Raw genomic sequence first — 17735 nt, forward strand, 5'->3', positions numbered from 1 at the left:
CATAAAATTAGGGGAAAATCAGAAATCACTTGAAAACACTATTTTCATGTAAATATATGATAACAACCCCATTTTAAGCTCTTTAAATGCATAAAATTGTGCTAATAATATGAAATAAAGACACAAATTAGGGTGTTATCATATACCCCCCTGCTTAGACATTGTTAGTCCCTTAGCAGCATCTAAGTATTTTGCCACATTATCATTTCTTTCATCCTGTAGGTCAGACAATGAGTGTTGGAAGTGTTAAGTGCATCAATCAGAAGCCGAGCTAAAACACTAAATGACAATTTCAGCCACGGCCTTTTCAGGAATGTGGGGTTCCTTTCTCCTTGGTTTGAATGCCTAAGTGGATGAGAAGGGAGTGTACTCGTTGCTAGGTATGATGCTATACTCCTAAGGTGAACTCTCTGCACTCATCTGAAAGTGGCCTCACATCTCTCGCAAGCAAGATCACTCTCTCCCTGGGTGGCGGCCACCGAGTACTTGTCTCCCATTAGTATTTTTTCCACCCCAAAAATAGAGGCAGCCAATTTCTCCTCCTCTTTAGCACAGAAAATGAAGGTAACAAAAAGGGATATATGGCGTAATTGTTGGGGTTGTGATGCAAGAGATGGGAATAACATGAGGGGACTTGAATAAGTGTGTTCAAAAATATGGTGGATGTATGGTTGATAGAATGTGGTGCTACCTACGACAACCTACTCCCAAGATTTTTAGAAGAAGTGGGGGAGATAGTAGAGATGGGACCAATGTGATGATACAAAGATATAGAACCATATTACCCTGAATTTAAAGTTAACACCAGAAATTGTGCAAGTCAAACCCCTCTTTTCTCTTTGTCTTCTTCTCCTTCTTTCTTGTCTTTTCTTTTATTTATTTTTTATTTTTTTTCCAAACTTATTTCTGCTTTTTTTTTTATATCAACGAGGGGAATGACAAAAAATGAAACACTTTCCATGATCTAAATGGTTTTCCAAACATCTTGTCACAACTAGCATGAGTGTTATAACAATCACATTGGTCTAGGGAGAAGAGAGAGAAGAATAAGATTTAGATAATCCAGAGTGAATTATGGACAGAAAAAGAGTTGAAGAGGCAGTATCGGAGTAATACCGTGGAAAGAGAGATAGACGTACTTGGGAGATAGGTATATCTTTGGTAGTGGGAGCAAGGTGGTGGAGTCAAATTATGATGGATATGGCGTGAAGTGTGTGGAACAATGAGGTGGATGGAGATGGTGGATTCTGTGCATAGGACTTGGAGAATGACTGCGCACTATTTTGGAATGAAAGTAGGCTAATGGTGGGACGAAATACATAAGTGGGATCGGCTATTTTGAACTGATTGGAATGGGGGATCTCAATTCACTCATCACTCTCCTTTCAAGTATAGAGCTTCTACCCTTAGACTTTCCATCATCTAATCACCCACTAGACGACCTCCCCAATTTGACATTGAACCCACATTGCTCAAAATCACTTGTGTTGCACCTCAACATGTTCCTGATCCGCTCTAGGAGCTTAACTTCTCTACACATGTTTCCAAACCACTGGATGAAATAAAATTAATTCATGTATGTGCATGTTAAAGATCGTTAAAAGCAGGTTCAATTCATGTAGTATTCTTTAAAATTAATCACATGAGTCAACGTTTTCCATATAAAATGAACTAGCTCCCCCCACTAAAACATGCATGGTCCTCAATGCACAACGATTAAAATAACGAAAAGGAAAATTGAGGGAGAGAATTGCAAACAGTGGGGATGGACTTGTGGCTTGCTGTTGAGATGATAGATATAAAATCTTGAATACGTCATGCTGCATTTGACAATCTTCCCGTGAGAGCTGCGGATACAAGGCCCCATTCCTGAAACAAAACCAAAAACAAAGCGAGCAAAATGGACAAGAAAATAAAACTAACAAGAAAATAAAACTAACAATAAAATAAAGTAAGGATAAAAATAAAACTCCAAGGGGTTCAAAAAAAAGGTACTAGTATGGATTTAGGGATCCATAACGCCTTACGTGATTTAGGAATCCATACTTGGTGCCGTAGATTTGGGGTCAGAATGACCGTCGGCCTCATAAAGATTGATTGCCTAGGAGTCCATTTCATTTTCTCATGTATTTGATTGCCCCCTTGATGATTCCTCTTGTCTACAAACATCCTCTTCATGCCAGCATTTGTCCTTATTCTATTATTTGTTGTTCTTTTGTTCTTCCTCTTTGGCATGGAGGTTGAGGGAATATCAGCAATATCTTTATGCAAAGTTTTATTATCCAAACTACATTTCTCTGTGCTCCTTTTCATTTTGCATTTTTCCTCTTGTAATACCTTGATACTGTTCTGTAAGTAGTGATTAATTATTGTCAAGGCCACAAGTCGTATTTGGGAATGCAAACATGAGGGTTTACAATAAGTTTGGATAACTGAAGTAGTAGATGGTGATGTGGAAACTTTGTTTTCAAGTATGGTACCTCCATGAATTTAACTTCAAAAAAGTCTTCAAATATTATGTAAGATATCTTAAATCATCTACTTCAAAATACTAAAAAAAATTCTTTTATTGATATAATTTAATGCCTACAAAATAATCCATTAAATTGTATATGGATATATGAATATCTATGGTAGGTACATAATAAGTCCACGTTGACCATTATATTCACTATTGAACTGATGTCTCATTGACATACTATTGGGCATATAACATGTTCACTGACATGCCATACAAATGTCAAGTTTTATCATAATGTTTTGCTCCATTTACTGTATGGTCAAATGTCAGATGTCCTCAAATACATGAAATCTTCCATAATGCATTTGTAAGTTCAACAGTGTGAACTGTCTGAAGTAGGTTCTCCACATATGCATGCTCCCTGATATAAATAATCATGTATGATATGATGTAAAACCCATTATCTAATGGATGACTTGACATAATCCACTCAAAATTATTAAAAGCACATGCATAGTCATTTTCACTAAATTATAGTAATCCTCAATCTTTAATATCTAAAGATGTGAAACATATGAATTAAATAGAAGTAACTTATGGTAAAGAATGGTATTTTTTAAACAATTATTTTGGATCATACAAAGAGAGGTTGAATAAATTCCAAAAACTATTATTATTACTATTACTATATATCTTTATTAGTATATACATATAATCATTTTTTATGAAAGAAATATATTTTCTAAATTAAAACTAAATTTTTCTTGCAAATAATTGTTTAGAAAATAAAAACATAAATATACACAACAGTAGCATAGCTATTTTCCAATGTAAAATTCTAGCAAATTGAATACAAATATCAAATTATTGAAACTATACTCAGGGTATAGAAAATTTACCTTATTACTTCAGCTTTGTTGTGCCCTCCTAAACCATCCTGGTAAACTTCAATTAAATCTAAAATAAATCTTCATGAAGACAAATTAGGACCGGCAAAAGTTTCTTGATAAATTTTGAATTTTTACTTCAATTAAATTGAATCGTAAAACCTCTAAATGTCTAATTTAAAATCAAATAATTTTTCTCCATTTGAGGTATTTTCTTACAGTCACAGGCCAAACTTTGTATTGCTAACAAAATAAATATAGGCTAAAACACAATAAAGGGGAGGAAGTTAAATAAAATAGATATTTATGGAGAAATATTCTGAGTTGTAGCTTCAAATGATGAATCAAAACATGAATAACTATGAGGCATATTACATTTTATCCATACATTAAATAAATAATAAAAATCACAAATATCATAAATTTACATAAAATGTGCCAGGGTTATCCAAAGGGCTAAAACTGATGCAGGAAAATCTGGAAAGTAGGGAAGAATATTGGATTAAGAAACTACATTAAAATGGAATATTTAATGAATTTAATATTACATAAGCAAGAAAACTACCTCGAGATGTATAAAATCAAGTAACATACTTTGCATTCCACAAGATCTGCAAAATGTGTTAACAGATCTGGAAGACTTATGTTGAGAATCTCTACACAATATATTCTAACAGATGTTCAAGCAGTAAGGATATGACACAATAGATTTCGATTGGATGGCTAAGATTGGTCCTGTTCTTGAGAAGTTTATGTCATCGTGGTCCAAATAATCATGGTTGTGTACCCATGTGTTCTTAAATCTTGATTGAATCAGCCCAAATGATTCAACCCAAATTATTATGCATGTGCTCAGCCCATTTATACACAGTTAATTGGCCTGTTAACGTGCTTCATCGGGCCCACATCTCATACTACAAATCTACTCCACAACCAATTGACCAAGTATTGTCCGTTCCACAGCTTGCTTCATGACCTAGTATGCAGATCTTATAAACCTTGGTTCCTTAAAAAAATATTATAATCATATATCAATATATGATATAGAACCTCGAATACTTTTTAGATATTACTCTAATTTTATGACCTATCCACAATTGTGTGGTTTATTTTCCTAGTATTCGTTTCAAATATGGTAATTGTTAGCAAAGGACCAAACTCGAGAACCCTAGTAGGACAATTATATGATAGGAAATATATTGTGTTTGGTTTTCATGATTTTGAACCCTTTATTCTTATGACCAATATGTTATTATTCCAGAAATCAAATACCCATGCTGTTTACTGTATTCTAGAAATAACTTGACGTTCAAACCAATGGTGCTATTATAAAAAATTTCAGTTTTCCAGTTGACAGATGCTAAGAATGCTGAAAACAGATTTTGATTGGAATCCCAAACTGAATATTTAGCAAGATTCATATAAAATATTGCCTTTCTAAACACTTTTTGTACAAAATTGTATACATTTTCTTGTTTTGGATCTGTGCTTTAAATAAATAAATAACACATTTCAAAAAGTTTTCAATCAAAAAACATCTCCAGACAAATAATGTCTTCGGAAATATCTATGAAGATTAATATTTCCCCACCTCCTACTGTTTTGGGCCCATAAAAGATCCCCAGCATATTTTTCATTAAATGAACTGCCTAGTTAACGTCCATTAATTATGATTTATATTATTTAAAATATTCATTGATACTTTTTTTTTGGCTTATATAGATATACTTTTCTATTAAATTTTTTGCATGATGAGAAATATATACCTCAGGGTCACCTCTAAGAATTTAACTAATGGTTAGTCCGAATTGAGGGTTTACAAGATTACTTGATTCCTCCATATCAAACAAACCATGGAAATAGTTTTCATCGATTCTTCTATTATACAGTATTTTTTGGGTGAAGATTTCGTCATATGAACACATTTAGAAAATTTTATCTTCCATGTTTTCAGATATAGTGGGGACTTTTATCAAAACATCAAATTGTAAATAACTTCATCTTAGGGGTGTTCTATTGGTTTTCATTTGTACATCCATATGGTTAGTTTTTTAAAGTATAACGAGAGTGTTTTGTTACTTAAGTGTCAATGTTAGATACAAAAGTTATTATAAGCCATCCAATATAGATACCTCAGATTTTTCTTGAACTCATTATATTTTCGAGGTTCTGATAATCACAAGTAACTTATAACTTTTTTTTCAGATTATCATAATTAAATATTAATTTATTTTATTTATTTTATTTTATTTATTTATTTATTTATTTTATTTATTTTATTTCTTCTATTTATTTTATTTATTTTATTTATTTTATTTCTTCTATTTATTTCTTCTATTTATTTCATTTATTTATTATATTTATTTTATTTATATTATTTATATTATTTATATTATTTATATTATTTATATTATTTATATTATTTATATTATTTATATTATTTATTTTATTTATTTTATTTATATTATTTATATTACTTATATTATTTATATTATTTATTTTATTTATATTATTTATATTACTTATATTATTTATTTTATTTATTTTATTTCTTCTATTTATATTATTTATATTACTTATATTATTTATATTATTTATATTATTTATTTTATTTATATTATTTATATTACTTACATTATTTATTTTATTTATTTTATTTCTTCTATTTATTTATTTTATTTCTTCTATTTATTTATTTTATTTATTTTATTTTATTTATTTATATTATTTATATTACTTATATTATTTATATTATTTATTTTATTTCTTCTATTTATTTTATTTATTTATTTATTTAATTTAATTTAATTATTTTACTTCTTCTATTTATTTCAATTTATTTATTTTATTTATTTCAACTGTTTGTTTTATTCAAATTATCATATGTGCATTTTATTTAAGCTTAAAATAATTTATTCATTTTCGAATGTCGTTCTGATTTTTCACATTTTTGGTACTTAATGAATTTTTTATGTTATATTCATAAATAAAATAAGTTTTCAAGCCAAAATATGCTTTTGTATTTTTCAAATATTTATAGGATTATTATATTTTTCGAATGATATTCTGACATTTGTGAGTTTTCTAGTATTTTTCACGAAATTGATCTTATAAGTCAGAATTTAAATTTTTGGATTTATTTACCTAATTCTTTTATTTTAAATTCATTTTTATTTTAATTAATATGTTATGGAAGCTGTCGCAATCAGACTCATTGTAATTACAGTGAATCATTGGCTGCTACAAATGATTGGTGCCGACCAATCATTAGTTGCACCAATCAAAACGGCCTCTGAAATACCCAGCCAGAAGAAAAAGTGCTGATTAAAAATTGTAATAAATTCTAACTGACTTGCAGCACACTTGTAAGATAAAAATTTTTGTGGTGTTTATAATGGACCTAACCCCTTAAATCCATCAAGGAAATGCGGCAAGATGTGATTCGATGAAGGAAACCATGCATTAAAATCACATTAAATATTCTTTACTTTATTCCTTTTAAAAATCCGCATGGCAAATCATGATTGCAGAAAAGGTTTTAATGTATTTTTTCATGCTAATCATTGGAATTTTTTGTGATTTCAAGGAACATTTTCAGCATATGATCAAATGTACCGCTTTTAGTGTCAAGGATCGGTAATTTTTTTGAATCCAAGAACATGTGACAGCAGCACATTGAAGGTCATTTTAAATGCGGAATATAATACAAAGTCTTGAGAAATATGAGATTACATCAACGTGCTGGAAATCTGTGATGTGGATCAAGGAGGAATGAGAAATAATTAACGACCTAGATTTCTCCAACATCTAATTCTCAGAATGAGTTATTGGCTTTATTTTAACCATCCATCCATGGTCTCGGATCTATCCATAGAGCCCCCCCTCATGTTCCACGTATCTGTCACAATCTTGACCACACTAGTGCATGAGCCAAACAATCCTCGTCACCTGGCACAACCAAAAGAATCATTAAGGTAATGTAGTTAGAAATAATTATTAGTTCTGCATTTTGAAAGCTAAAAAGGTTGATGACTCATACAACCATCTTGTATGTATTCGACTATCATGGGGACTATACATATATATTAATTAATATTTATCAAGGAAACAAGTCATTCTTGAGTTTGAAAGGACACGATTCATGTCCTTAAAATTATTATATGTACTGAAACAGTAAACTGACATAATATATTTCAGTATTCTCCCAACAATTTTTTATGCAGGACAACTAAGGGAGATGGGAATGACGACAATGGGTGGAAGACGCAGGACGACTAGGGGAGAGACGACTAGGGAGAGGGGTATGACAATGATGGTGGAAGATGCTGGACGGGTTTGGGTAGAGGGATAAAACAGACCGCAAAATTCACACGATCGAATTCGAAAACCTCAAACCGATGAAATAATGATGGTGCAGCCCCGTTTCTCGTCGAGGGTGGGAGTTCTGTCTTCAACCACCGCGACTATGCCTAAGCACCAAATCCAATACTCGAATTCACGTTCGCGGAAAATCTCACGAAAGGATGAATTTGTGGAAGTTTAAAGAAAATCAAATCAAATCTGTCGGCGATGGGAGAATCCTCGTGGAACACTAGACAAAGAACACACGACACTAAAGGAGTTCAGGAGTACCTCAGCACCGAAGTGCGTGATGAGGTTGCGGGAAATTCTGATCGTGACGTGACTGGGTGATCCGGGCATTGTATGGCTCACTTGACGAAATATCTGGGCGTTCCAGGCATTGAGCGGCCCTGGTAATGAATCGAACGAGCGGGCTGGATGGCTTGACGTGTAAGAGCGCTTGGACGAAGTGACGAGCAGGCGAATGCAGACGTGTGTGGGTACCGTCAAACGCAGACGTACACGGGCGCCTGCGTGGACGGCTGGCGCAGGTGGCCGGCGCTGGGATCCAGGCACGAGCGACCCTTAGCGGGGGTAGCCGTCGCTGGCGTCCGGCGCGGGCGGCTTTGGCTGGGGTGGTCTGCGCAGGGGTCTGGCGCGAGCGGCCCTGGGCCGGAGCGGCCTGCGCTGGGGCGTTCCGCGCGGGCGGCCCCTGAGCAAGGCAACCTGTGCTGGCCATTCGGCGCGGGCGCCCTAGGCGGGCGGCTAGCGCAAGGGGCTGGCGGCGGCGGCGTTGGTCGGGCGGCCCGCGCTGGCATTCGCGCGGGCGGCCGTGAGCGAGGCGGCCTGCGCTGACCGTTTGGGGCAAGCGGCCTTGAGCGGGGGCGACCTGCGCTGACATTCGGCACGGGCGGCCCTGAGCGGGGTGGCCTGCACTGGCCGTTCGGTGCGGGCAGCCTTGAGCGGGCGGCCTGCACTGGCCGTTCGCGCGGGCGGCCCTGAGCGGGGCGGCCTGCGCTGGCCGTTCGGCGGGGGTGGCCCTGGGCGAGGCGGCCTGCGCAAGGGGCTGGTGCGGGCAGCCCTGGGCGGGGCGGCCTGCGCAAGGGGCTGGCAGGCGGCCCTTGGCGGGGCGGCCTGCGCAAGGTGCTGGTGGGGAGAGAAGAAGAAGAAGAAGAAGAAGAAGAAGAGAGAGGAAAGGAGAGGGAGGAAGAATGGAGAGGGAGAATGGAGATGGTAGTCAGCGGCGGCAATGATGGCGACGACGGTGGCGACGATCGGAGGGGGAAGGGGAGGCTAGGGCAAGTCCTCCAAGAAGAGTGAAAAGAAAACTCAATTCCTGAATTATGACTTGCCTAACTGTTTCTTGAAACATTGGCCTATACATATAGGCCTTGGAGGAAAGAGAAAATATAGTTAATAAAAATAAAAAAATAAAGACGAGCGACGTGGTTTCGTGTCACGTCAGGGGGCAGTTCTGGATCTGCCTTTGGCGACGTGTCAGGACGCGTGAAGGGGTGTGCGTGGGAGGAGACGTGCCTGACGCTGGCGTGTTGACTTGGTTCGGTGGCGATGGCGGCGTGTCCTTAGCAGTGGCGTTGACTTGGTTCGGATGATGGTGGTGGCGCTTCCGGTGTCAATGCGTTGATGCTGTTGCCACCAATTTTCATATTTTATTTTTGTGGCATCATAATCACTATAGGATTGAATAAATATCCATGTTTGAAATATGATACTTTCTTGGTTGAATAATAGATTGAATAATTTAATAATATGATACTCTCTCGTGAATTTGATATATAGACGTGAAGAAATTTGATATAAGGATTGAATAATAGATTAAAATATTCTGAACACACTTTTCAAACTGTAATATTTGACGAGAGATTACCTAGTAAAGTACTTAAAAATCAGTAATATAACCATCTCAGAGTAGCTTCCCATATGTCAGCATATATTCATGCAAACTCTGATCAAGGCACAACAAATCTATGTGGAAAATATTTCAGAGGAAATTTACATGTGCTATGTCTCTTTACCAATCGAAGGATTTCAGGCGATCTGGATATGGATAACAGTGCACCATTAGTACTTTCTTGGTTGGAACTTTCAGATTAACAGTGTACAAAATTCTCAAAAGAGATGCATGTTGAGGACACAAGAAGAAGACGTAGAGAACAAGGATAACGCTTTTTTTTCATTGGCCTTGTTGAACTGAGACGAATTGAGAAGCACCGGAAACTTGAAATGAAATGGCTGAGACAACTATTCCAGATTGAATCGTCAGGCCGTAACCAACACACACTTGTTAAGACAGAGATTTCATTGAGGACAACATTGAATGCGAAAAAATAAACCATACAACAAATTGCGAATCATTAATGAAAGAATGAACAGACTATCTTAAAGTGCTTTAGCTCGTTCTTTTATGAGCAGTCTGACGAACCGGGGCGGCCGAGAAAGTCTAGAAGAGCTTCCCCGCGTAGACATCGCCCTTGGTTTTTCTCGAGGAAGAGGACGAAAGGGTGCGCAGATCGGAGAGGCTCCTCCCCAGTTGTAAGGCCAGCTTAAGCTCAAACATCTCCCCGTTCTCCCTCTCCTCCACTTCCGCCTCGCCCAGGTTAAGCTCTATCTCCTCTTCAAGCTGACGATAATACCCGGCGCAGTTTCTAAAAATCTCAAAGATCATACCCACCTGAGCCCCGTGCTCCAGCGAGTTAACCACAACAGCCAGCGCTCCACCCACAACAGCCACCACCGCGGGCCACGACCCAAGACCACTCTCAAAACCCAACAGAGCAGCTCCAACAGCGGCCAACCCAGTGAAAACCGGGCCGATAAACGCCAGAGCCTTGTTAACTTTCACGACCAAGTCCCCCGACTTGACATAATCATCCGTATCAGTCTTTTTCAACGTGTTCAGAACTCCCTCGGCGACGCCTTCGAGCTCATCGCTCCACCCGTTTCCTTCTCTGGTTCTCTCCTCTTCTTTTCTAAGGCTGAGTCGCTGCCTCGCGGGCCACCAGACCGCAGGCTGAACCTTCTCGGGGAACCTATCGAGCATGCCGGGGAGCAGCGATAACGGGTACGCCTTGTCGAGAGCCAGCACCATATCCAGCGCCTCGTTCACGTCCGCATGGGAAGCCGCTCGGCGGGAAATCCTTGCATGGATTTTCCTCTCCAGCAGGCGGAACAGACGTGCCGCGTTCCGCTGCTCCTCGGCTAGCTGGGACGGCTGTATCGAGTTCACTGCAGCCAGCATGGCGGTGGCCGCCGAGAACAGGATAACGGCGGCGGTCGATAGCGCCGCGGTTTCGTGTACCGCGGCCAGACTCGCCGAGACGGTGGCCGCGAGAGTCATGCCGTTGATGGAGTTTAGAAGAAGGATATTCCAGTTATTCCTCTGCGTGCCGATTATCTGGTGCATCTCCGCCCGGTCCGCCGCCGCCTCCATCACGGCGTAGAGCTTGCAAGCCGTCAGATCGTTCGATCCGACGGCGGGGCCGGGCTCGGAGATGATCCGTTCAGTCGACACGCTGTTGTAGACGGAGCGTACCGTTCCGTTTCTTCTTCTTGTTCTTCTGACCCGTTCGGACGGAGTGGCGCTGGCGAGTACGGGGAGAATGGCTTGCATGGCGGCCATGGCGAGAAGATTCAGACTGAGAGGAAGTGGGTTGAGGAGATGGCCGCTGAGTCGGAGTTATAAAGTGTCGAGCTTTGACCATGGCGGAGCACGTTATCGTTGACCGCCGTCGGCTTGTCCAAGAAGAGGAAACTGTCCTGCCTACGAAGTCCTTTTTTCAGGTTTTTTTTTATCGAAAAAACTCCTCAATTTCATCGTTTAGGCTATTCTTTAGCAGGTCTGGGAAGTATCCAAAAGCAAATTTTACATGGCTTTGGAAGTTTTGGTCGGTCAATTATATAGCTGGAGAAAGTGGCCGATAGTTCATTTCGAATTGGCTCATCCGTTCAATCGGTGCTCCATTAAACTATTGTCCAAGTTAAGATTGTTTAATTATATTACCTAATTGTGGGTTTAATTATATTCTCGCGGTTTTCCCAACAAAGAATTGTTTATGAAAGAACTGACAAGATCAGGATAAACTTGATTATCATGATATGGGTCCTTGTATACACGATAATTGAGGAGTTACGATCAAACACGCCAGGAAATTTTCATGATTTTATATTCTTCCGCTGGTAATTGTCACAAACTGTATCATCAGTATCAAACTCCAGACCAAGTAGGCCCAAAAAATAATAATAATAGTAATATATATACAGCTGTGAAGTCCGGAAATGAGAAAACACCTTAGTGTATTACAAACTGGATTTTTATCCATGGTCCGCAACACGGCCCTTTCATTTGGTCAAGGTCAACGTCCTTGCCCGGAGATTCAAGAATATTCCCCTGAAACAAGCATAATCGTAAATCATCGTTCAATTCAGACTCTACTTAATGAAGAATAAGTTGCGCACCAGCAACAAGCGATAAAACTGTGGAAAACCACGCGCAGTTGCAGCGGCATGTATCTGTAATTAATCCACCCCACTATTGGCCAAAACTGCAAAAAGGAAGAAACATTGTTCAGTAATTTGATTAAGAAGAGAAGTTATCAATTTTCCATGCTGCGATGATTGATCAGACCGTCCATGCAGTCAATTGCACAGAAGGGTACTGCTTCCTCACTTTCTTCCTAACCTCCGGCCATGGTCTCCCTATAAACAGCATCAGCATTAATCTCATGTGAAAAAAATATTTGCGTAAATGAACTGAGATTTTAGTTAAATCGCAGTTCATTTCAGTGCCCAGATACTAAAACTTCAGCATGTTCATCCAAGTTATTTTAATTTCTGACTCAAGATGTTAGCTAATAATTAAAGCTATACATAACAAGCTCACCCTCGACAATTAGGCCGTAGTATACTAGGAACAGAAAATGATTACAAGGAGATGAGGTCAGCTGCTCCAGCAACACCTATGAGAAGAAAGAATCAGACGGGTAACATAAGACTCAGGTAGCAAGACATTAAACATGAAAATTAAAAGAAAGAAATGGAAATGGATTATGGTTCCAGACCTTTTTTGCAACTGTCTTGTTGTCTTTCTTTCCTTTGAAAATGATGTCCATCAGCTTATGGAAAAAATGCCCGACGGGCCCTCCATATGCAAACCCGAAAAGCTAAGATGCAGAAAAAAAATGAACCATACAATTCAACTTAGGTACAAAGATGAACGATCTGTGGGACTCGCAATAGAATCGATTAGAGATCCCATTTCGCAATTTGCTCAAGCTTTATGATACAGTGTTTCTTATTCTAACAGCTAATATCCTAGGGTATAGATTTTTGGTTTTCCGAGTGTCTTGAACTCTTGATTACAAATTGTCAATTAAAAGGAAGGTTAATTTCTTTATTGCAGTTTAGAAGATTTATAATCCTGTATGATCAAAAAGAGATAATGAAGAAGATGCATTTCTTCGATAAATAATTTAGCAAAGTTGCGTAACAACTTCTCCAAAGTTTCTTATGTTATGCTGGGGAAAGGAACACACTATAGAGAACGGGAGACAAAGACGGATGATACGAAATAAATCCTCGCCGTAATGCTTCTGACATTTGATTATTGAATTTAATCAGAAGCAATTCGTCTAGATCAAGCATTTTTTTCCCCTACTTGACAATTATTCATATGGAAATTGATGTATGCTGATGAATTAATGGGAAGGAATGGTACAAACCACTTTAAGAAATAGCCGCCTCAACTGGATTCTCGGTATGCCAGAGAGCTTCTGGGCCACCGAATCGCTGATTCCAGCCAACACGCCGGCAGTGATGGCCTGGCAATCCCGCAAACAAGACGACGACGACGACGAAACATCCGAAAACCTTAAAATCGGGAGAAAATAGAACAGGAAAAGGGAAAAAAAAAGAAAATTTCAAATCAATGGCCGACCTTAGTGCGCAGAGGATGAAGCTGGAGCTGTAGCTTGTACTTCTCCCATCCTTTTGCCGCCAATTCGGCCATTTCTTCGCAAAATTATTCAGCAGTGGTTCACTTCGAAGCTGCAAATGGCTCTAAAAGACGATAATTGTGTAGGCGACGGAACTTGGATCTTTTGCTGATTATCATCCCCCCCTATTGCGGAGATCACGACTGAGAAATATCTACACATGGCTTGGAAAATGACAATATGGGCAACGTTCACACAGCATGTTGCAAATACCATAACTAATTCTCATCCATACCCAAATTACACATTCAAATGGGAATCCCAGTTCCCAAATGATAGATTTGGGTGTGTTAAGGACTATCTTATCTTCATTTCAATGCATATTTGAGTAAAGTTGAGAATCTAGTCTTGTGGATATAGTTAAACATTATCATAAACTTAAAATGGTTTCTAATTTTGGATGAAGGACATCCCCTAATTGACCTGTCCAGGTCCACATAAAAGTGGAACAGGGAGAACTACTGGCAACAAATCAGAGACAGAGTGAATGATGACTGAAAACCACTTGCACAGGACTAATCTAGTCCAATTGATGGCTTATACTGGGAAAACATCTAAGGGAGGGGGATGGAATAGGTGTTAAAATTTTCAGTGCATTTAAGATATTAGGCTTTGGATTGAGCATAGATAATAATTGAAAATAAGAATGAGGCATGATATTAGATGGAAAACCCCTAGATAGCCATCTAGTCCCGTATAAAAATGTATATGGACATGGTATTTTATATTGGTGAGGGCTATTTCCTAATTGTGTCAGGGTGCTAAATTTTTTTCATAGCATTGCTTCTCAATATGCCTTTTGTAAACTACTTAGCCCACCAAGGTATTAGCCCAAAAGAAGGGAAACAAACTATCCACAAAAAAGTATTTCAAACTTTATTTACCCCTGGGGATATCTCCTCCCGGCCTTGTCCACCAATGCTTCCACAATAATAGGTCATTTATCATCTCTATCAGTCACAGTACCTCAAATTGACTGTGACTTGCTCTATTTCCTGTTACTCATTTATTCAGACTTTCTTTTTTTCTGAAATGATAGTACATAATTTAAATAAATTGGAATTTTATAGTTATTTTCATTATTAGTAGTTATGTTCCACTTTATGTCTCAAAGTAGCACAATTTACTTAAAAAATATCCAAAAATCCCTCAATTCAAGAATCTCTCAATTCTTGTCTTGAACCCATGATTCTCAATTATATTTATATAATTTTAATATAATAAAACATAATTTTAATGCCTATAATTATATTTAAACTTCTTCAATTTTAATAAATGATCATCTCAATTATAATATTCCTCAATGTCATCAAATATTAAATTTAATTACTCGCATGTGTTTTTTAAATGTCTTAGAATCCGTTTTTCCAATAATCTTTATTATTTAATTATCAAATATTTTATTCTTTTCAAATCAAACTAGGAATTCATGCAAATTATATCATTTTATGTCTAGTTATTTATTTGAGGTGGCATGGGTTTAAAGAAGATAAAAACTACAAGCCAATAGAGAATATTTCATTAAAACACCTTAATAAATTAAAATATATGAATCTTGTACAATATATTATTTATTTCAGAATTTAATGATGTTTATGGCATTAAATTGCAAAACGTAATTGGCACAGGACAACAGCAGCAGCTGATATGGATGAAACAATGTGAACTTATTTCAAACAATCCCCATAACTACAAAGGCTCAGCGCACAGCCTATGTGGCACAGTGTGACCCAAAGGAGACCAAGAAGATTTTATTCATACTAGCCTTCAGTAGCAAAACTTGAAACATTTCCATACAATATTACTATTTTCAAGTTGTAAGCAGGTACACATGGAAGAATGTGGCTCATTGGATGTTGATTTAATGATCACGACTTGGACCCCACAACATGCAAGACCTGGCCTCTTCTAAGGTGCCACATTGCATCATCTCAACTGCTAAAGTTAATGAAGAATAATGGATGGCCAATAGCTCATACGGTTCATATGAGTTTAGTTAAGCTTTTTTCCCTCTTTACTAGAAAGATGCCTCATAAATCCTTGATCAATCTAGTGTGTAGTCATGTTTCTTTGGTGAAGAATAGAGTGATTTGTATTTTTTACTTGATGAAGCTCATCGAGGTGTAAAAATCTTGTCAATCCATCAAAAGAAGAGGAGGAATCATCACCAACACACTTAAATTCTCCAAAAGCAAATAATGGGGTGATTAATGAACCTGATTTAAGGCCTAATTTTGGGATTTCAGATTGGAAAGTTGCACTCTTTGTTGATTTTTATCTATAATGAGATAAATGGCAATTAGATTATACAAAATAGAAGTTTAGATTGAATCCTCATGATCTTTTCTTAAGTTTGCATCAAATGTTTATGGTAACTTTGGACACCTTGTCACAACTCGTTACTAAAAAAAATATCGTGATTTTTGTGGAGTTAGATGTCTCTTAATTCATAAATATGTATATATATTAAGATATTGAGATTTCTCCCTTCAATCATTTTTTGAACATTGCATCCTCATGGGAGACCTATTTTTGGGCATTGAATTGTAAGATCCCTATCTCTCTATTCAAATCACCCAATTGCATCTTTTTTGTATCTTTGGGAACCTATTTTCATCATATTCCCATAAATAAAACATTCATATCATTATGACATTAATTTCTTGGTCAATTTTTCCACTGACTAGATGTCATTCACAGACTCTTTTTCAAATCCTTGACTTTGAAAATTTTATATTACTTTTATCTTCTCTCGAGCCAATGCCAAATTTAAGTGAAAATTATCATTTATCTTTCTAGTTTCTGAAAATATAACTTTTTAAAATTATATTACCAGTTGCCCTTCAATTCTCTTAAAGTCAATGGTTTGTAAAAGTCAACACTTTGACCTGTCCATTGATTTATTATTTAAAATTATAATTTTTTTACAAAAATCTAATAATCCTTTCATTATCCACTATATGAAAATATCAAAATAAAAAAAAATCGCCCTTAAAATTAATGAGTTGTCTTTTTCAATGCACTCACATGAATTGACTTAATCATTGATTTAATCTGATTTAGAATCCGAATTTGATTTGTTTTGACATAATTAATTATAAAAATGATTGATTTTAATTTTATAAGTTTTATTAATTCCTACTTTTCTTCTCAACAATTTTGGCATAGTTTTACTGAGTCAACAGTTTTACAGAATTAAACCCTATGTCTTTGTGGATTCAACCTTTACTCATCATCATACTCGTGTTTACACATTTGAGTGCGCTTGAAAAAATTTTATTTATTTATGAATTGTGTGGTAAAATGACCGCATGATTTTTTACGATCAAGGGGCCAAGATAAATCAATAAAAAACATATCTTAGCAATTAAAGTGAAAATTATCAGTCTTTAATACATAGATAAAGACAAGGTACATAAGGTAAGTGTTTTAAGATATAGGATTTGGAACATAGTGTCAAAAAATTAAAATTTTAGAAAATAAAACCTCTAACCGTGTCTATATCTTTGAGAAAACTTTAAAGACCTTGATATCTATGCTGGTCAAAGGGGGCATGTTGATAAATTTGTAAAAAATCTAATTTATTTTAAGGGTGTTTTTCAAATTTTATATCAACAAATAATATCTTGTTAGAAATTATTTGAGAATAATTTTTTCAGTAACTCTTTAAAGTTACGAACTGATACAAACAGGTCACTTATAGTTTACAGAAATAGACTTACATAAACATATACATTTGGCCATTCTTTAAAATGGAAAATTTTGTTATCATTTTATTTCAGGATACAACATTCGTTTATTAAAAAAATTGAAAATTTCTTCAAAGAGAAAATTATGGAGGATTTTAAGTGAATAATATACACTGTCACTTTCCAATCTTAGGTTTTCTAGGTTTGACTAATTATCTTGAGTGTTCTGAGATAGATCCATGGGTTTGATATATTTCGGTCGGTTATGGACTTCTTTGAAATATGTGGCATTGGGTTTTTAGCTTATGAAGTATACTGTTATTAAAGCACCATAACCTGAGCAATA

The 17735-nt window shown here is 36.6% G+C and overlaps 2 protein-coding genes across 2 annotated transcripts; both read right to left on the reverse strand.

Annotated features, from left to right (window-relative positions):
- Positions 1-9999: 9999 nt before the first annotated feature.
- Positions 10000-11424, reverse strand: LOC144703128 (putative F-box protein At4g22030). The gene has a single exon (XM_078575223.1). It carries the CDS (start codon positions 11327-11329, stop codon positions 10151-10153), a length of 1179 nt encoding a protein of 392 aa, XP_078431349.1. The 5' UTR covers positions 11330-11424; the 3' UTR covers positions 10000-10150.
- A 484-nt stretch (positions 11425-11908) lies between these two features.
- On the reverse strand, positions 11909-13860 carry LOC144703639 (peroxisomal membrane protein PMP22-like). Its single transcript, XM_078575862.1, has 7 exons — positions 13643-13860; positions 13428-13526; positions 12768-12869; positions 12590-12665; positions 12335-12405; positions 12166-12251; positions 11909-12097 (listed from the first exon to the last, which is right to left on the reverse strand). Exons 1-7 carry the CDS (start codon positions 13712-13714, stop codon positions 12049-12051), a joined length of 555 nt encoding a protein of 184 aa, XP_078431988.1. The 5' UTR covers positions 13715-13860; the 3' UTR covers positions 11909-12048.
- Between the last annotated feature and the right edge of the window lie 3875 nt (positions 13861-17735).

Source organism: Wolffia australiana, chromosome 5 (genome assembly GCF_029677425.1).
Source record: "Wolffia australiana isolate 7733 chromosome 5, ASM2967742v1".
NCBI lineage: Eukaryota > Viridiplantae > Streptophyta > Magnoliopsida > Alismatales > Araceae > Wolffia > Wolffia australiana.

What these genes read in the sequence shown, in the direction of transcription:
- LOC144703639 (XM_078575862.1), bottom strand. Translation starts at nt 13,714, where the DNA reads ATGGCCGAATTGGCGGCAAAAGGATGGGAGAAGTACAAGCTACAGCTC. An exon ending in TTCATCCTCTGCGCACTAAG is followed by an intron (nt 13,527 to 13,642) that starts GTCGGCCATTGA and finishes CGGGATTGCCAG; the next exon opens with GCCATCACTGCCGGCGTGTT. An exon ending in GGCGGCTATTTCTTAAAGTG is followed by an intron (nt 12,870 to 13,427) that starts GTTTGTACCATT and finishes TCTGCATCTTAG; the next exon opens with CTTTTCGGGTTTGCATATGG.
- LOC144703128 (XM_078575223.1), bottom strand. Translation starts at nt 11,329, where the DNA reads ATGGCCGCCATGCAAGCCATTCTCCCCGTACTCGCCAGCGCCACTCCG.